Source organism: Siphateles boraxobius, unplaced genomic scaffold (genome assembly GCF_051911475.1).
Source record: "Siphateles boraxobius isolate OS27281-9 unplaced genomic scaffold, OSU_SipBor_1 26, whole genome shotgun sequence".
Lineage (NCBI taxonomy): Eukaryota > Metazoa > Chordata > Actinopteri > Cypriniformes > Leuciscidae > Siphateles > Siphateles boraxobius.
This window is the reverse complement of record NW_027508876.1, coordinates 27,182,081-27,201,853: the sequence shown is the minus strand read 5'-3', so window position 1 is coordinate 27,201,853 and position 19,773 is coordinate 27,182,081. Positions and strand designations below refer to the sequence as shown.

General features: G+C 35.3%; 3 protein-coding genes across 8 annotated transcripts; 1 reads left to right on the top strand and 2 right to left on the bottom strand.

Moving 5' to 3' along the window:
* Positions 1 to 347: 347 nt before the first annotated feature.
* Positions 348 to 12,250, bottom strand: grnb (granulin b). Of its 5 annotated transcripts, none has more exons than XM_077245297.1 (16): positions 12,145 to 12,248; positions 10,429 to 10,512; positions 9,781 to 9,924; positions 8,744 to 8,866; positions 8,557 to 8,655; positions 8,309 to 8,459; positions 7,258 to 7,293; positions 7,028 to 7,119; positions 6,773 to 6,911; positions 6,524 to 6,621; positions 5,375 to 5,611; positions 4,708 to 4,950; positions 3,943 to 4,215; positions 2,883 to 3,131; positions 1,819 to 2,058; positions 348 to 862 (listed from the first exon to the last, which is right to left on the bottom strand). In XM_077245297.1, exons 1-16 carry the CDS (start codon positions 12,193 to 12,195, stop codon positions 749 to 751), a joined length of 2,373 nt encoding a protein of 790 aa, XP_077101412.1. In that variant the 5' UTR covers positions 12,196 to 12,248; the 3' UTR covers positions 348 to 748. The 5 variants fall into 5 exon arrangements, with proteins under 5 accessions (XP_077101412.1, XP_077101413.1, XP_077101414.1 ...); XM_077245298.1 differs by lacking the exon at positions 12,145 to 12,248 and adding an exon at positions 11,537 to 11,663; XM_077245299.1 differs by lacking the exon at positions 12,145 to 12,248 and adding an exon at positions 10,764 to 11,412.
* Positions 12,165 to 14,170, top strand: LOC143752218 (uncharacterized). 2 transcript variants are annotated; one of them, XM_077245350.1, is made up of 3 exons: positions 12,165 to 12,271; positions 12,779 to 13,495; positions 13,728 to 14,170. In XM_077245350.1, exons 1-3 carry the CDS (start codon positions 12,228 to 12,230, stop codon positions 13,798 to 13,800), a joined length of 834 nt encoding a protein of 277 aa, XP_077101465.1. In that variant the 5' UTR covers positions 12,165 to 12,227; the 3' UTR covers positions 13,801 to 14,170. The 2 variants fall into 2 exon arrangements, with proteins under 2 accessions (XP_077101465.1, XP_077101464.1); XM_077245349.1 differs by having other exon boundaries at positions 12,165 to 12,292.
* A 646-nt stretch (positions 14,171 to 14,816) lies between these two features.
* pus3 (pseudouridylate synthase 3) lies at positions 14,817 to 19,120 on the bottom strand. Its single transcript, XM_077245337.1, has 7 exons — positions 19,015 to 19,120; positions 18,287 to 18,710; positions 17,262 to 17,533; positions 16,836 to 17,019; positions 15,908 to 16,017; positions 15,349 to 15,527; positions 14,817 to 15,233 (listed from the first exon to the last, which is right to left on the bottom strand). The coding sequence occupies exons 2-7, from the start codon at positions 18,689 to 18,691 to the stop codon at positions 14,968 to 14,970; spliced, it is 1,416 nt and encodes a 471-aa protein (XP_077101452.1). The 5' UTR covers positions 18,692 to 18,710; positions 19,015 to 19,120; the 3' UTR covers positions 14,817 to 14,967.
* Positions 19,121 to 19,773: the final 653 nt, after the last annotated feature.

Genomic DNA, 19,773 nt, shown 5'->3' with positions numbered 1-19,773 from the left:
GAAAAAGCTGATAATTCTCCTTGACAAAGTTGAGTTAACCCTAGCATGTAACAGCCTCTAAGTAAAATATACGGTTAAATGCTTGGCAACATTATCACGGCCAAATTGCAGTTACAATTCTGGAACAAATTTTACAGATTAAAATCACTGCGAGGTTTCTTTTGTGGTTGATTCACTGGACTGTAGTTTTAGGTTTAGTTCACTGCCAATATATTCAGTTTAGATTCTCAGTAACTTTTCTCACTTCACATCTGTCACTTGACGGTCATATCTGTTCTTAGATTGTGTGGTAATCAGCAATACAATTTAAATTGCATGAAATCAAGATCCTCAAACAACGCACACAATTGACTTCAGTTATCATTTATTTGGCTTATATGCCATTAATTATTTCTAACGTCTTGTAAAATCCCTTCTATAGCCATTCTTAAATCTTAAGAAACTGGGAAACATGTAGAACTTGAGGCTTAAAAGTGAAATAACATTGAAAATGTGCATTGGTTTTGTTGTCAGTTTCCCTTAACAAATTTCTTTAAATCAAAGACTAAAAAGTCTCTGTGTATCTTGCTTAATCATAAGACTTGGTATGTTTGTATTCTGGTAAAAACTAAATATTAAAGAAAAAACATGATGCGTAGTCCCTTGTCTAAAGAGGGCATCTTAGAAAGCAATGCTTTATGCAACATGTACTGTGTTGTGTGTGTGTGTGTGTGTGTGTCAGTGTCATTTTGTGTGTTTTTTTTTTCACTTAAAATGAATTATCCCACCACGTGGCTGTGGATGATTTAGAGCAACTTTGCACTTCCGAGTCACATTTGTATCCCATTGGGCAACAGTGCTTCATGTCTTTACAGCACACTGCCTACAAAAAGAGAGAGAAACATCTGTTAATTGTTTGCATACTTTAGTGAAGATAGCTATATCAGTAGTACTGATTTTACTTTATGCATGCAAATTTCAGTAAACACAAAAATAACCAAATGAATAAAATATGAATAAAAACAAATATATTTCAAACAAACAAATAAACAAAAACAACAAATACATGCAAAAAAGGCATTTATATAACACTCTCATATGTACTACTGTACACCCAAAGCGCTTTGCAATCATATCAAGGAATCTCTCCTCAACCACCCCCACAATATAAATAACTAAATATTTTTTTTAAATTAACCAATAAAAAAATAAAATAAACATATATTAATTTTGATAAACAATACATAATTAAATTGTATTTATTAATTTGGTTATTATTATTTATTGTGTTTACAGAAATTAGTTAATTTATTTTATGTAATTTATTTCCTTCATTTTTTGAGTTTTAATATTTATATATAAATTTTTTTATTGTTTATGGTCAATTCATTATTTTTGTCTTTACCAAATTAGGTTAAGTAAAGACAAAAATAATTAAATAAAAAATAATAATAAACAAATTGCAGTAAACAATAAAAAAAATATATTTTTAATCAATAAATACATTAATAAAACAAATGAACAAATCTCAGTAAAAAAATAAAATTAATAACCAAATAAATAAAGGTGGAAATAAACAAATAATTGTCAAACAAAATAAATAAACAAATAAATGCAAAATTAACAAATAACAATAAATAAATGAAATTTCAGTAAACATAAAATAAAAAAATCATTGAATAAAATACAAATAAAAACAGTTAATTGATAAATAAACATTTATTTCAGTAAACAAAATGAACAAAAATATATTAAAGTAACAGTGATAGTGATGCTTCCTTTAGCAAGCAGCACTAATAATATCAGACATCAAAGACAAACAATTGTTGGACTTCATACCTCTTTATATGGACAGCAAGCCCATGTGGAGTCTGATAGTCTACAGCAGGTCTGTGTCTTTGAGCAGCGCGTTGATTCGTCACACAACACCACCTCCTCTTCTAAATGTGCGTCGGTGTGTGTTTGTGAGCGTGTCAGAGGAACACTGCGCACGTTGGTAGCTTTAACGCAGGTTCCAAATTCGAGGTCGCAGGTGTAGCCCTGTGGGCAGCAGTGCTCATGGTCCTGACAGCACACAGCCTGCAGAGACACAATACACCCAATCAGTGAAGAGCACAAACACACCTGCATAAAGAACATCAAATGATTACAAAACACATGAAAACAAACCCTGTGGTGCTCAGAGCACTCAAACTAAATTCAAAGTCAGATGGAAAAAAATCCTCAAAAACACTTACAGCATTGTAAGTGTAAAAATAAACTTGCTAAAGGTCTCAAAAACACACATATAACTAATAGAATAAAGGCATTTTAATCCATAAAGTCAATTATTGTAATAAACATGTAAAGCTATTTAACCCTGTAACTTTTGCATGACATATGCAGGGATACTAGAAAGACCGTTTACACCTGGTATTAAGACACCTGTGTTTAATCAGTCTATTTTGTCCACTTTTAACCACTTCTGTCCTGATTTCTTCAAGGGGAGGGTCTATGGGTTGATAAATGTATGTGTTTTTTCAGATCTTTCGATCTAATGGATGAAATAAGATCATGCAATTTACACATGACGGAAAAACATGAGAGATCATCAGCTTTAGTTTCTGCTCCGACAGCCACAAGATTAGCCGAACGCCGCGAGTGTGTGTTAGATATCAGGAATGATGAGAGAACAGTGTTTGTAAAACCAAACTTGGGTGTTTAAACACATTCGACGCATGAGCGTTTACACTATGAAAGCAGTCAAAAATTGTCAAACACATTCGACCGCATGAGCGTTCACACTACGAAAGCAATCCGGTCGAATAGGTTTTCGACTACCTCTGGAAGTGGTCGTCCACTTGTGATCGGATAGAGCAAAACTCATCTTAATACCAGGTGTAAACCGGGCCAAAAAGACTTACCTTGACAAGAGGACAACATCCCCACTGCCCTGTGGATAATTTACAACAGGTAGAACCAGACGCACATTTCGTCGTTGAATCGCACTTCACATCTCTGTGTCCAAGAAACACCTCAGACCCCTTTGTGACCCTGGCCTCTTGTTTTGTGTACCAGGGGATCTCATGTAGGGCTTTAATGCAGGACGTTTTCTTCTCATTACACGTGTAGCCGCTAGGGCAACAGTGATCTCCATCCTTACAACACACCACCTTAAAAAGAGGAGATGATATAGTGTGAGAATTGATTCCTTCACTACATTCATAATGGAGTATTATATGGAATGCAATTGGTTTGTATGAAAAAAAGTACAAAATAGGCAACAATAAAAAATTCTAATGGTAGTATGCTTCATTATGTTGCATGTTTGTCAGCAGTTATCTTGAAATTAAACATTTTATTTTGCATTTTAATCAAAGTAAAATAAACACAAACTAAACAAAATTACTAATAAATATTAAAGAAATTAAATAACTAAAATTAAATAAGAAAAAAAAATACTAATAACCAATGACTCAAATTTAAAATGAAACCACGAAATAAATTAACAACTATATAAAAATTATATAGATACAAAATAAATGCGAAGAAATTAAATACAACAAAAATAAACAATGAAAAACAAATCAAAATTACTAATAACTATAAAATAACTAAAATGAAATAAAATGACAACAAACATTTTTTTTAAATAACTAAAATAAATAAATAACTATTCTATTGTCTATTTATGTAGTGTCTTTATGAGAACAATGACCACACTGACCCAAAATGGCACATATCCTTCTATATCATCAATAATCTGCCACAGTATAGATGTATGTGCATGTATTTATTGCATATGAAAATATACATTTTAAGCTATTTGAACATACTTTATCTACTGTAATATATGTGTACTATATGTGTGAATTATCTATTTGTAGCTGAGTTGACTCATTTATGGTCATTTAAGGCTCACATGTGGCATTTACATTGTATTAAATGGTGAATAAGTGAATAGATTAATATAGCATATCTAACCTTAGAAAGTGGACAGCAGCCCCACTTGCCGAGATTGCCCATAAAGCAGCAGGTGTCGTCTCTTGGACAGCTGGTGTGAGCGTCACACATGTGTCTGTCCACTGGATCTGCTAGTTCTGGAGTATTATCATCAGACTGGCGGCTCACACTCAGTGCAATCTCCTTCCTGAACCAGGGCATGCTGGGAAGGCCAGACTGTACACAGGTTTTTTGAGCTAAGTCACACTTGTAGCCCTGTGGACAGCAGTGCTCCTGATCGGCACAGCACACGGCCTACAAAATTAAATGATCCACATTGGCAGAAATGTAATACAACTCAAAATTGATTCCAATACAGTTTGGTGTAAGAATTCTCAAATAAGTATAAAAAAATAGAACATAAATATTTCTTTCAATTTAACGTTTAAATCTGTGAAATTTATTACAAATAAATATAATGTTAAAAGATTGATATGCATTACATTTAATTAATTGGCATGTTATGCAATATAATTTTATTTAAAAAAATATCGTAAATTTATTGTAAATATTTTATCTATACTTTACTTTAGATTCAGTGTACACATGAAATATGTCCATTTATTCATAATGTATTAATGCATAATGGAATTGCATTCTCTGTTAAAGATGCATGCAATGCTGTCATAATTAACATAACAGTAAACAGCCTACCTAGTCAGCATTATATACCATTACAAGTGCCAGCATGTGTGCACACCTGTGCTTTAGAGCTTTAGGCCTAAACCCTTATTACTGTGTGTTTACCTGTGGCATAGGACAGCAGGCCCATGCCCCTGAGGTTAGTCTACAGCAGGTCGTCCCTGTTGGACACAGCGATGTCTCGTCACAGTTTTGGTTCGGCGATGGCAGGGTCACTGCATCAATCTTCTTCACCAAAGGCACAGAAAAACGGAGACCCTGATCGTTGGCACTATCACAAGTGCTGGCGGCCAGATTACACACAGTATCGTGGGGACAACAGTGGAGATGGTCCTCACAACACACTGCCTAGAAGTTTAGGTAAATAAATAAATGTACAATGAATAAATATTTATTTATTTAAATAATAAATATATGCATGTTATATTTTTATTTATTTTCCTTTTAATTTATATTTATTTGTCATTTTGTTTGTCATTTTATTTATCATCTATTATTTTAATTGGAGTTATATTTTAACATTATATTTATTTTAAAATAAATAAAATAAATACATTTTATATAATATACACGTGTATTATAATACATAAAAAATACAAGTATAACAAACACATATAACATTTTATATTTTAATTGATTTTACTTCTAATTATTTTGTAGAGTTATACATATTTACACACACACACGTATATATATATATATATATATATATATATATATATATATATATATAAAATCTTCAGATTTTAAAATTAGAAAAGGAGAAAAGTACTTCTGGCAATGGGCAGCACCCCCATTTTCCAGTTGGGAGTTTGCAGCATGTGGAATCATCCGGGCACGAAGAGGTCTCGTCACATTTCTGATTGGATGGAGCTATTGTAAAGGTAGGCACCTTTGTCACCCAGGGAACAGACACTGAAAGGTCAGCAGGGTCATCACAGGTGTCCTCAGTGAGGTTACACACCGTGTCTTCAGGACAGCAGTGGGCGTGGTCCTCACAACACACTGCCTGGAGGTCAGAAGACATCAGATACCCCTTTTCCACCAACAAGAACCGGGTGCTGGTTCAGAGCCAGAGCCAAAGCTGGTTCAGAGTGGGTTCGACTGACGAGCTTAATAAGAACCGATTTGCCTTTCCACTGGCTAGAGAGCCACAACAGAGCCAGATCTTACGTCACTGTATACGTCTCATGTTGCCCAGCAACGCTAGTGCGGTAGCGCCAAACAGTACGCCAGGTTTGTTCGAGAGGCATCGGCTTCTCGCAGATCGATCTCCGCATGACATCAAAGCACTGCGATAGCGATCTAAAAGCACAAGGAGTCGTATGTTCTCCAAACACTCCCGCAGCTCCGATCGGTCCGCGCCGCTCCGATGCATCTCGAACAAGCCATCAACAATAACGGACGTTGCAATACTATGGATGCTCATGGGTTTACAAAAAAATCGGAGTCCAACGCGTTTGTGCAGCTCGCCGTAACTTACATAGACGGATATTTATAATCGAGCTGCTATTAGCTCGACTAGCTGCTATTTAAAAATGGCGGTCACAAGTTTCTATTCGTCTTGTTGGTCACGGTAACCCCGCCCCCAGCCCCTGACGCAAGTGGTTCTTACTTGGCTCTGTTCTAGACCAGCAATGATTTGGTGCTACTTAAGAACCACTTTTCCTGGTTCGGAGCTGGTGCTTTGCGTGTGGAAAACCAAAGAACCGAATTGAAACTAGGCTCTGGCTCCGAACCAGCACCAGCTCTGCCTTGGTGGAAAAGGGGTAATAGACTGCCTTCGCATTACTTGAAACTATTTGTTATAAAAATTTCGATCTCAGAAACTTTTGTTAGGGGCTGGGTTTTAAAAAGATACTACTAAGCCATAATCACACTCCAATGTTTCCACACTTTAACTTTCTGTAGTGCCGAATACCTTTGGTAAAGGACAGCAGGCCCAGGTGCTTTCTTCAGTTTTACAGCAGGTGGTTCCGCTAGCACACGCTACTGTTTCATTACAGGGTACTAGTTTCTCTGAAGACAGAAAGAGCGATAAATAGATGGATTGATGCATATTCTATATTGGTCCAAGGATGCAACATTTTACATTGCACCACACTCCCAATCCAGAATGGGTTCAGCTACAAACAGAAAAACTTTTAATTGCACAAAGATAAAATTTCACCTCTAGGCTTCAGGGCAGTGACAGCTGGGATCTTAGTGGCCATTTCCGTGATGCCATTGGCTGACAAACACATACTATGGACAAGGTCACAGGTTGTGCCCTCTGGGCAGCAGTGCAAATGATCAGAACAACACACAGCCTACAGTAAAACACAATTACATTTGTTAATTCAAGCTTACGTTGAGTAAAATACATGCAAACCACAGGGTAACCATAAAATACATTTAATTATACATTAGGACAAACATGAAGCACCTTTGGCATCGGGCAGCATCCGTAGCTGCCGGTCCCTGTTTCACAGCACGTTGTATCCTCTGGACATGTAGAAATCCTATCTGGACAGATCACTGCCCACATAAACAAACACAGAAGCCAAGGTGTCATTTCCAACAAAGACAATTGATGAATAATGAAAAGAAATAAATAATACATCAAATACTGCTTGTATATATAAAAAAAACTGCAGGTGCCAGAGTTAGTCTTACCATCTCTGATATCACTGAAGTCTGCAGGCGGATCAACTGCAATAACAGGAATACAATATAAAAACACTCATTAACAGGTGTGAAACTGGCAAGGATATTCTACTAATTCCTTAAAATAACTTTTATACCTTTTTATGCCCCAGTGAACAAGACATATAATGTGGATGAGCAATAAGAACTTTAAATGACAGTACATTAATAAATCATGAAAGCAAAATCATGGAAGCTATTTGTCCTCAATAATGTGCAATAAGAACTTTGAGTGCATTAATAAATGAAAGCTATTTGTCCTCAAAACAAACATTGCTGACAGCAAAAAAAGCAATACTTAATGTTTTGTTGTTATTGTAAATATGAAAATGTATTTGAGAAGCACTATCTTAAAACATTCCCAGCTTTTCATTTTTATACAAAAAAACTGTCATATTGGCAAGGATTTTGTCATGTCATATGCGATTATAACAGTGACTAATATATAAACCAACGTTCAAAAGTTTGGGGTCAGTATGATTTTTTTTTTAAAGAATTAGGTAAATTAGCAGTGATGCATTAATTCTTCGAAAGTCACAGTAAAGACATTTATAATGTTACAAAAGATTTCAAATAAATGCTGTTCTTGTTTAACTTTCTATCTTCAAATAATCCTGAAAATTTGTATCATGGTTTCCACAAAATATATTCAGCAGCATAAACTAAAATAATAATAAATGTTTCTTAAGCAGAAAATCAGCAAATTAGAATGATTTCTGAAGGATCATGTGACACTGAAGACTCCAGTAATGATGCTGAAAATTCAGCTTTGATCACAGGAATAAATGTAAAAAAATTGAATAGATTTCACAATATTACTGCGTTTACTGCATTGTTATCAAATAAATGCAGCCTTAAGGGAGCATAAGAGACTGAAAATAATATTATCAACCCAAAACTTTTGAACAGTGGTGTAAATCTTAAATTCCTGTATAATGGCTGACATACCGTAATACCAGTAAAAGCAGAATGCAATTAAATGACAAATGAAGTAAAACTGTCATATTTCCCTCTGTCATACCTTCTTTTTTCTCTGATGGTTTCCTACGAGAAGCAGCAAATTTCCTCCAGAAGGGAGAGGGTCCATAGGTGGGCGACACACACATTGAATGCTCAAGGTCACATTTGGTTCCCTGAGGACAGCAGTGTTGCTTATCTTCACAGCACACGGCCTAAACACACAGATGGGGAAAGAAAGACAAATGTAAACATTACCATATACATGTAACCGCATTCCAGAATAGAAATATGTTCAACAAGGTGCTATACATTTTCCATAGGACAGCAGCCCCAGCTCCCATCAGGCATCTGGCAGCAAGTGGTTTCATCGGGACACTCAGACACCTGATCTGGACAAACTACTGCTTTCTAGAAATAAAAAAGAGAGATCCATTTCAATGCTGAGTATTTACTCAAGGCGTATCTGAATTTGTGTATGTGCAGGTGTGTGCATTACCTGCTTTGTAGCGACTCTTTCCACCCAGTTTAAAACGTGCGTCTTATTCACACACTTAGAGTGTTCCAAGTCACACAGAGTGCCCTGGTAACAGCAATGCAAGTGATCGGAGCAACACTCTGCCTGTAAACACACATACAAACAAGAGTCATTAGAAAATAATGTGTATTTATTGTTAACTGGTGTTGGAATAGTTAAAGAAATAAAATTATATCTACTGTGGAACATAAAAAAGAGAAGTTTTAAAGTAACGTTTGTATTGAGAAAGAAAGTCACAAGAATGCAACATCATAAGGGTGAGAACATGATGACAATGTTCTTTTTTTGGCTGAATTTCCTTTTAATAAAGCACACATTAAATAAGGGAACAAAGTAAATCATTAACAATGTCTTAAACACTAACAGAAAGAAAAGAAATTCACTTTAGAAGTAGTGTAAATTAAACTGTTCAAAAGTTTGGATTCAGTAATATTTTTGCTTTTAAAAAATATATATACTTCATTTAGCAGTGATGCATTAAGACATTTATAATGTTACAAAATGTTTCTATTAAAAAATGCTACTTTCTTGTCATCAAAGTATCCTGAAAAGAAAAAGTATCACAGTTTCCACAAAAATATGAAGCAGCATAACCGTTTACATCATTGATAATAATCAGAAATGTTTTTTGAGCATAAAATCTTCATATTAGAATGATTTCTGAAGGATCATGTGACACTGAAGACTGGGGTAATAATGCTGACAATTCAGCTTTGATCACAGAAATAAATTACATTTTTAAATATATTACAATACAAATCTGTTATTTTACATTTTAAATTGTTTTTACTCAAATGCAACTTTGGTGAACATACGAGACTTTTTCCATAAACATTAACAAATCTTTTGAACAGTAGGATACGTTAGAGGGTGGGCTGCTGAAAATTCAGCTTTGCCATTACAGGACTTAATCAGGACTTTTTAAATCCTACCAACCCCCAAACTTTTAAACAGTAGAGTAACTCCCCAAAACAGATTTAACTAAAAGCCTCTCTTACGTTGGGTAGCGGACAACAGCCATATCCTCCCGATGGGGTTTGACAGCAGGTGTTTCCATCTTCACACATGCCTCCATCAGGACAAATCAGAGCGACACACACGTTCAGACACACACATAGCAACGCTATGACACTCAAACGCACCTGAAAGACAGGAAATGGCCATGAACTGAACATTATTTGATTCCGTGTTTACTGTAAAACAGTTTTTATTATCACACAATATTTATTATGAAAGTTCTGATACATAAGGATCATTGATGAATGAACTTAGGGGAAAGCGATTTTTTTTTCTTCTCATTTTGGTTAAAACATTCCACATGTCTGAGTGTCTTAAGTCAGTTGACCGACAAACATTACAACATTTGAAAAAAAGTCTCTTAAAGACAGGCATTTCCCAATGTGTCCATTTAGTGAGCAATACAACGATGATAAACACACTGCTGCCAGTCTCATGACATTACCAGGTCATGTCTGGTTGATGTAAAATCGCTTCAGCGGATTTTAGACTTATTCAGAAAAAGACTATATGGTTTCAAAATGGAAAAAGCTCAGTTTGATTTCATCTTTTATTTATAGTAGCAGTGATGATAAGAGCTTTACATCTCAATATAAGAAATATTAAGAAAACTACAACAAAATACTCACCATTGTGTATGTGTGACTGTGCTGACCCCCAAAACTAATGCTCTTCAAATGTTCAGACGCAAACCCATGAACAACTTTCTTGCGCTGTAACACAATAAATAAAAATGAACATTCATGCAGGGTTTGTCACAGGTGTTTCAACAGGAATTGAATTTGCTTAAGAGATCAATTCCTTAGTAATTTAGTTGTAGTGTTTATAATCGTTGTGGTGTATGACCCATATAAAAACAGCATTTCTCACACACACACACATATATATATATATATATATATATATATATATATGATACATTTTACAATTGCAGGATACATGAATATATTCCTCTGCTACTTACTCGACTACAGATTTCAAATACACCGAGAACCAAGTGTTCGCAAACTTTTGTTTATCTTATCCTATGTTTGTTTTTTGTTTTATCAGATAATCTCATCTCAGACCCTTGATCACATTAAATGATCACTGTCTTAAAGGAATAGTTTTCCCAAAAATTAAATTCTGTCATCATTTACTTACCCTCAAGTTGTTCCAAACAAACTAGTTTTCCTGAACACAAAAGATATTTTGAAGAATACAGGTAACCAAACAGTTGATGGGCCCCATTGACCTCCATAGTACTTGTTTTTTTTTCCAAGTCAATGGGGTCCATCAACTGTTAAGTTACCTGTATTCTTCAAAATATCTTCTGTGTTCAGCAAACAACATGTTCAGGTTTGGAACAACATGAACCCATTTTTGGGTGAACTTTCCCTTTAATAAATATGCTACATCACTTTCGAATCACTTCGTGGCATCGGTTAACAAAAACTGCTACACTAATTGACGATATTCATTTTTAGTTTATGAAAACTATCAAATGCATATCCACCAAAGCTTCAATTTGTATCAGTTAACCAGTTAGTATAGGTTTAAATTGTAAAACTGGTCTTTGAGACACACTAAATCAGTCATTAAAAACGCATAATTCTAAACTGCTGCTGCAATGTAACGTTAACGTTGTTTCTTTTTGTTTTTCTAACGGAAGCGCGTGAGCTCGGCCGGAATAAACCCTAAACAAAGACTTGATTTATTAAAAAACAAGATGCCTTAAATATAAAGAGCTTAACGTACCGTATTTTCACGAAGTCAGTGGAAAAATCACCGTAAAACCAGAAGCTGTGAACAGGATATACCGCTGTTCTCAGCCGAGTTTGAGTTTATTTGTCCATCACGTGACCGAGTGTCACATGACATGACACAGTGAGTCAGGCTTGTTTGTCTTTCATGGACCATATTAACCTGTTCATTTAATTTACAATGACAATATGATTTACATTATGCAAACAATATACATAAAAAATTAAAATATTATATTATAATAAAAATTATAAAACGTAACAAAACAAAGTATAAATATATATCTAATATGAATATATAACTAATAAATATAGTCGAACATTTTCACATCAATTATAATAATATAAATAAAATACAAATAATATGAAATGCACGAACAGCCTTTTTGTTTTAACCATCCAAAACGTACAGCAACATCATTTAGTACATATCGCTCTTATATGACTCTGTATCTCCCAGAAATTCTCAGAAAATGTCGAGGTTATATATTCCACCCCACCAACATAACGAGATTTAAAGTTGAGAAGATTACATATCTCCATACACTGTATATAAAACAGCATATATATACTAACAGTAGGTGGCAGTAACTCGCTGCTTACGTTTGCGCGCCGCCGCTGAAGGAAAAACAGAAGTTGCGTTGTTGTCATCATGATGTGTTGCTAGTGTTGTTTGACATTAAAACATGTCGTGTGCAGCTTTGAATTGTACTAATCGTTCCTCACCAAGGTCCAGTATAAGTTTTCATCGGTCGGTTGGTTATTTAATTTATTTAGTCTAATTTAACCGTCCAGTCACATTGTCAAAACTGTGTTAGTCTTTAGATCAATCGCGTGCACTTTATATGTACAAATGTTAAGAATTCTTTGTCTAGTAATGAATAATAGACGTTAATATTTTGTGTACGTTTATTATTTTTTTAAATAAAATAAGCCAATTTAATAACTCACAAATGCAAAAGTTAATAAGAGAAATATTATTTCAGTAGGTTCTTAAAATCTTATAAAAAGTGTTTTGATGGTAAAATAAGTTAATCAAAAATGAATCCCATTTCCAGTTCCAATCAGTTTTCTATTGTAATACATGTTATTATTATTTTTATTCCAAGAATACTACTTTTATGATATGACTTTTATCTGCTCCTTTTGAACAAATACTATATCTGAGCTCGTATTCTTTTAAAATCATATTTGACTCTCTTCCATTCTCTAATCCAGCTATCCATTAATTTTACAGTTTCCCATTAGGTGACAAAGCTCGACTGCAGCGGTGGATGGTGAACATCAGACGTGACGATTTCAAGCCATCTCCATCTTCTCGCATATGTTCACACCACTTTGAAGACAGCTGTTTCTTCGAGAACAATAAAGGTCAAGTGTGCCTTAAGAAAACGGCTGTCCCCACCAAATTTTTCTTCCCTGACTCATTTAAGATGGCATGGTGCACCAAATTATATAGAAGGCGAAGGAATGTGGAAAATTATGTAAATCATGAATTTCATACATACAGTCTCAAAAGGGATTCCAAGAGACAGTTTGTTGAAGAGGAGGTCATTTTAGATGAGTTTGTGGGAGATGAGGAAGATGCTTCGGATCAGGACATGGCTGAAACCAGTGTGAAGCCAGTGATTTACCCCACTGAAATATGTGTCATTGCAGTTAGACATGATCACTGCTACCGTTCTCGGTCTTCAAACACAGCTTGTAGTTCCATAGATGACGCCGGAACAATGGCAGAAAGGCAAGGCAACGAATCTGCAAGGAAGCTGAGGCGAAGTTTGTGTATGGTCCTGGGCAAGATTGAGGCCTGCAAGAAACGAATGAAATTGAAGAACGCCACGATTAGAAGGTTAAAGAGAAAAGTGACTTCACTGTCCTCCGTCATTTCAGAGTTGAAAGCGAAAAAAATCTCAGAGACAAAAGAAAAGAATGCTACCCATGGGCAATGCACATTGTAAGTATATATAATTTTTTGCCCTTTTTTTCATTATTGCTTTTTCCTCTGTGGAACATAAAAGAAATGCCTATTTCATGCTGTGACTTCAGTATATTCTAAAGAACAGAATAAAGAATTTACATTTTGAGTGAACTATTCCTATAATTTTTTATTAATTTGCTTTGCATGCTGAAAATGTTTTATCAGAGGAAATATAAATATTTTGTCTTGAAAATGAATGTCTTCACAGCCGACAGAATCTAGATCGCGGGCTCCAGCTTAAACAGAAGAGTCGAGCTGTAAAACAAGAGCCTTCAAAGTGACTTGCCTTTGAACGAGGATGAGCAGGCGGTGTTTTGTTCTGCCAGTGTTCTTCCAATCATTTCCACTGGTCTGCGGCAGACACATTGGTCATTAATGCTGAGGGGAAATGACCTGAGAAGTCGATTTGGTCAGGAGGATGAAGAGATCTCAGATGAAGAGATATCAGGAGAATGCATAAAGAATAGCCCCTTGTTAGGCGGCATGGGAGAAATGCAAGAAACCCTGCAAAAACCAGCACAAATGTCACTCATTTTCTCAGGGATGTTGAAATGTAATTATTTCATGACTCATTTGTAGACTGCCTATGTTCTAAATCCCTTTTAATATAGTACAGTTTGTCATTTTCTTAATAAATATTCAACATCATTATTCCTCTCTGATTTTCAGATGGTTCGTTTTCCAGGCTGTTGGCACCATTAGCATCAATATATCTATAGGAAATTATATGTAACATTACATTAGTCTCTTTAGTTAACTAGTTAAAATGAACAATACTTCTACTGCATTCATTAACTCCAACATGTGATTTAAAGTTTTAAAAGCAAATTAAAAAAGTTCTAAAGTTATAATTGATAGTAGTGATTAATGGGGTCAACATAAACAATCAATTATTGTATTTTTACATTCATAAATGCTCTAAAAATCATATTGCTAAATTTTTGTGCATGTTAGCTAATGCATTAAATGTTAACAATGAAACCTTATTGTAAAGTGTAAGAAAATTATTTTTTGAAACTGCATAAATAGTTAAAGATTTTTAAGAATAATTGAAAGGATAACTAAACAGATTTGAATTAGCATCAGTTCATTTCGTTGAACTGATTTTTTTCAGTTACATAATAAAGTTACATATTTACAAAGAAGGACATAAAAAAAGCAGCATCAACCACATGGATTTAATATCTTTAAGTCAGTAACTTTAGCCAAGGCAATAAAGAGACTATAATTGGTGATTTCCAGCTTTAAAGCCACATCTCCACCCTGATGTTGTGTATAAATGAAGGACAGAGTCTCATTTTCAAATCCACATGATCAGAACACATGGATGAATCCTTTAATAAAAGCGTAACTTTGGGCAAGGTAGACAATTGAAAAAAAAAAAATGACCTGTTTTGCCTTCAAATCATTCTGTACACACTAAGTGTCACAGCAGAAACCATAAAGGTTCATAACTTTAAGTTTTCCTCTGTCTTTGCTCCGTGGTTCTGCTCCTGGAGTTGGTTTGTGTTTGTCAGATGGGAATGTTTAGATTTTTTCCCCCTGAAAACGGTCATCTCCTCCCCGTTCTCTCCTTCTTCCTGCTCCAGTCTTCCCCTCTTTACAAAGTGCTGGATCCTGGACTCCAAACTCTGGCAGCGCGGCCGCTCCAGAAGAGGCTGGTACTTCTTCTGCCTGGATCCCTCCATGAGCCAACACTGCAGAGAAGTCATCTCTAAAATACAAAAACAGAAAAATTACTTTTTATAATGGTCTCACAAGCTAATTTTAAGATAAATGGGAGGCAGTATGTCACTCCAGACATCAATAGTTTCTAGATAAACACACACCTGTGGATGTGTTCTGAAGGCCTTGGATCATGGCGAGCAGAACCTGCGTCTTGACTGCATTCTGAACCCAGTGTTGGTGCAGTGAGTTCAGGACGTGGTTCTCCTCTTCCGTTTCATTTCTCCAATTCACAGCCTCGAAGTGGCAGTCATACAGAACCAAAGGGTAATCCACCGCCATACTACAGAACACAGGAACTAGAATTAAACGATAGTTGTGCGATAGACTTTTCTTTCCTATTGCGAGAAAAATGACTTCTGTAACAAGAATAAATGATTTTGATTAGTCAATGGGGAATTGATTGGATGGCTGTGGTTTGCTATTGGTCAATCTCATGTGAGTGACAGGTCGCCCCGCCCTCATGCCAGAAAACATCATCAGAGAAGAGATATCGGTGCAAGAAGGATATAAACTTATTTTGATTCAGGATTAAGAGGGTGTAAGAATTTAAAAAAATGATATGCACAGATAAAATCATTTATAATAAAAACTGCATATTCCATAAAAAATAATTGTCAATTTTGATTTTAACGGTCATTAATTTGTTGAAATAAAACCCACCTGTACTGAGGTTTCCTTGGGTTTTTCTCCACATCCATCAGCTGATCAATGATTTCTGGAGCTTCGAGTTTCTGTCCAATCAGCAGCAGCAAAGCCATCATGCAGCGAACCTGCAAAAGCAAAGATCAGTTATGATCAGAATGGAATACTAGTTACTGCTACTACTGAATCCTGCATACTAGTTTTTTTTAAACAAAACAAAGATCTTTAACTTGTTGAGATGGTTTCACAATTTTAAAATGAGGTAACTTTTATATCCAGGTTTTTGAAGACAGTTGTTGAGGTTAATTAAAATTAAAAAATAAATATATATATTGATTTTTAGTCATTTAGCTTATTCTAAAGCTTGTTTTGACTTATGTTAAAGGACAATTCCGGCCAAAAATGAACCTAGACGTTAATAACACATGGGTACCGAGTCGACCGCTCTCTGGGATGCGTTTTCATGATAATCGTACCATCTTTGGAAAACAGTCTCGACCAGTCGAACCACGAACGCCGGCGTTCGTGGTTTGACTGGTCGAGACTGTTTTACAAAGATGGCTCTTGCCTATTTACGCGAAGTGTACTGTCTTTATAAAGTATCTCCTTATTAAACTGTCTGTACACTTACAAAGTTCTCAATGCTTCGGTTTGCAGGTAGAGACCCTAATTATGCTACCGTGTTAGTGTGGGGCTATTTTGAGCCTCGTTAGTGGTATTAACTAGCGATTTTTTTCTATGCCCCATACAGCCCCATACATAGCGTTATAAGCTCATCTGTGGTCAAACTGAAACTAAAGATAACGCATCCCAGAGAACGGTCGATTCGGTACCCATGTGTTATTTCCCCCTAGGTTCATTTTTGGCCGGAATTTTCCTTTAAGTCCCCTTGATAAGAACCACTGCTTTAGCATTGATGGCCTCCAGTATGAGGCGGGTTTCTTACCTGGTGATAAAGGAAAGCAAGACCTTTGACCTGGAAGACGTAGAGTTGGTGGGGGTCGTCAGGACAGGTGGGGTTGGGTTGGGTTGGCTGGACCGTGGCAGACAAGATGGTCCTTTGGAACTGCAAGACTCCATTACCAACGTCCATCTTACACAGGTTCCTGAAGTCATGTGTTCCCTCATACCTGCATGGCCAGGGAAACACAAAGAAGAAGCCATTGTGACCGAGCTCCTGAACACATTGTCCATTAAATTAACAGCAGCTAGAACAACTCCAAAATAAAGACATGGAGTATTTTTCATCAATTCAGAGGTATTATTTTATTTAATCAAATGTTTAAATTAAATTGAGTGACTGTACATAATATTCTTTGAGCAGACTCATAGTAGATACGGTTATAGTGTGTTGAAGTTTTCATCTACTGACCGTTTAGCAGCCTCTCCCATGCGTTCCACATCCAAGTCTCCACGAGGAAAGTAGTATCTGTATGTTCTGGACTGGCAGTCGAAGCGAGCACTGAAGCCGCTTTCTACAGGGGCCCATTGCAGTATCCTGATGTCCTGTGGCAGGACTCGATTTAGCATCTTCACATAGGGTAATTCTTCTGCAGAAGCCTTGCCTTTGACCTCCACGTCAGCCGGGACAGTCACACCTAAACCTCCTCCGTACTGCGTGGAGCGCAGATCAATGGATATAACCTGGAGAAGAAAATCAATGACTTTACAAAATATGAAAATATATTTATTATAAAGTTCACAAAAATAAATGTAATGGAATAAATAATATTAAAAGATATTTGCAATTCATGTAATGCTTTTCAGTTGTTATAATTGAATGTTTGTTTTTCATTGTTATTATCATTGCGTCAAAATTAAATAATTAAAAAATTGGTTCTGAATATAAGTTATCAGAAACTTACAGATACATAGATTGGTTGGATATAATCTGGAGAAAAAGTAAATATCAAGAATCCATAACTTTACTAATTAAATTATATATATATATAGTATATACACACATATTTAATATAAACACAAACTTTTATGTTAGATGTGATTAATCGTGATTAATCAATTTGACAGCACTAATATAAATATATATATATATAAAAAATTAAAATCAAGAATTCATGACACTACAGATCTGTTCAGATCAGAATAAATGCTTAAATGTAATGAGTTTAATAATAAAAATAATTATTAAAATAATAATTTATAATAATTGTATTATTCATGTTATGCTTTTAGTTGTTAAGGTTAATGATGTTATTACAGTATATTGGTTATCAGACACATGGAAAAAGGATATTGGATCAGCTGTATAATACATTATTGTTTACTCTCTATTTTCCAAGATTGTAGGAACCCTGGAAAATATGAAAACATGATGATATTGAATATCATCATAACTAAGTTGCTATTACAGCATTCAGTAAAATCAGATCACAGTACCTGAGAGAAAGCACTGACTCCTTTATCTGTGCGGCCGCAGCGATGATAGTTGGAGGTCTGTCTGTCCTGGATCAGTTTAGTCTTCAGCAGGGCCTCAAAAAGCCGGGCTTCAACGGTGTTCTCTGTGTTTTCTTGGACAGCGAAGCCCTGATATTGCCAGCCGAGATATGCCAGCCTCAGTGCCACATGTCTGCGAGGGTGGGCAGAGAAGTCAAAGGGTCTTTCTGCTCCTCGTTTCTTCTGTTTGGATCTGTTCTCTTCACTTTTCTGGTGTTTGAAGCTGTCTGATGCTTCAGTTCTCTCCTCTGTCCCAGCTCCATCTCTCTCTACTTTCAGCTGAGCTTTCAGTCTCCCCACCTCCTCTTCCAATGCCTTCACACGAGCCAGCAAGACCTCTTCTGACATCTTTACAATAAACACAGATCTGTGAAATAGCTCATATAACAGCGTTTCACTACAATGTGTGCATGTATGCGAATACAGTTCTTGCTTATGCTAACAATAATCAGAGATTTGTGAAATAATTCACAGTGAGCGAGCTTCACATATCATCAGTGCAGTTCTCAAACAGATGCTCCAGTAGAATCAATAGAGACCTAGAGGAGGAGGTATTTAATGTGCAAATCTCCACGTGCTTACTTCCTATCAACTTTCTGGGCTTCCTAATCTTTTCATAAATATATAGTTTATAAAACTACAAAAAAAGTATTTAAATATTTAGGACTCACATCCTTCATGAAGTTTCATGAAAATAGCGAAATAACAAATTCTGAACAGTAACTTTTACACACAGGACGATGCATTGACTTCCGTCAAGCGACCCTTCAAAATAAAAGTTTGGACACACATACACTGACTTAAATACACTGATTTATTCCAATGAATGTGCAATGCCTTCCTCATTGCTGTATCTTCTTCATAAAATAAAATAAAATAAAATAAAATAAAATAAAATAAAATGATACATGCATTATGTTGCTTTACTGTAGTTAATATAATTGTTTATTAAATAACAATGTAATTATTACTATACATAGGGAATAATAATCATTATTATTTCATTACTATCAGAATTTAGTATATTTAACATTTATTTAAATATGTGCCAATTAGAGTCTGGTTCCCGATCCTAGGGTTCTTCCTTATCTACCTTACCATTTTCCTTATTGTACTTGCCCCAGTTGCCTTTGGCTTTATAACTATTTTCTGGAAAGTTGTTCGATTTATTGTAATCAAAAATGTGCATTTCACCGCCCATTTGAATTGGAAAGTTTAATAATAATCATCCACTCTTTGACAATATTCTATAATTTTCCTCATAATTTTCTTCCTGATAAACAACATTGTTATTTGTTTATACTGTCAAACAGGCTCATAAAACCAGTTGTTTATGTCATGATAGGGATCACACACATTCAATGGAACGGAATCATGTGATGAATACAGAGTTTCCTCGTTTTCTTTCAATCCGGAATTCTCATTGGTTC

Coding starts and splice junctions, on each gene's coding strand:
- grnb (XM_077245297.1), bottom strand. CDS start 12,195: ATGATGACAACAACGCAACTTCTGTTTTTCCTTCAGCGGCGGCGCGCA. Junction 8,867..9,780: donor GCTGTTGTCCGCTACCCAAC/GTAAGAGAGGCT, acceptor GTGTGTTTACAG/GCAGAGTGTTGCTCCGATCA. Junction 6,622..6,772: donor CACTGCCCTGAAGCCTAGAG/GTGAAATTTTAT, acceptor TTCTGTCTTCAG/AGAAACTAGTACCCTGTAAT.
- LOC143752218 (XM_077245349.1), top strand. CDS start 12,228: ATGTCGTGTGCAGCTTTGAATTGTACTAATCGTTCCTCACCAAGGTCC. Junction 12,293..12,778: donor TCCAGTATAAGTTTTCATCG/GTCGGTTGGTTA, acceptor TTAATTTTACAG/TTTCCCATTAGGTGACAAAG. Junction 13,496..13,727: donor ACCCATGGGCAATGCACATT/GTAAGTATATAT, acceptor ATGTCTTCACAG/CCGACAGAATCTAGATCGCG.
- pus3 (XM_077245337.1), bottom strand. CDS start 18,691: ATGTCAGAAGAGGTCTTGCTGGCTCGTGTGAAGGCATTGGAAGAGGAG. Junction 16,018..16,835: donor TTGCTTTCCTTTATCACCAG/GTAAGAAACCCG, acceptor TTGCTTTTGCAG/GTTCGCTGCATGATGGCTTT. Junction 15,528..15,907: donor CCAAGGAAACCTCAGTACAG/GTGGGTTTTATT, acceptor TGTGTTCTGTAG/TATGGCGGTGGATTACCCTT.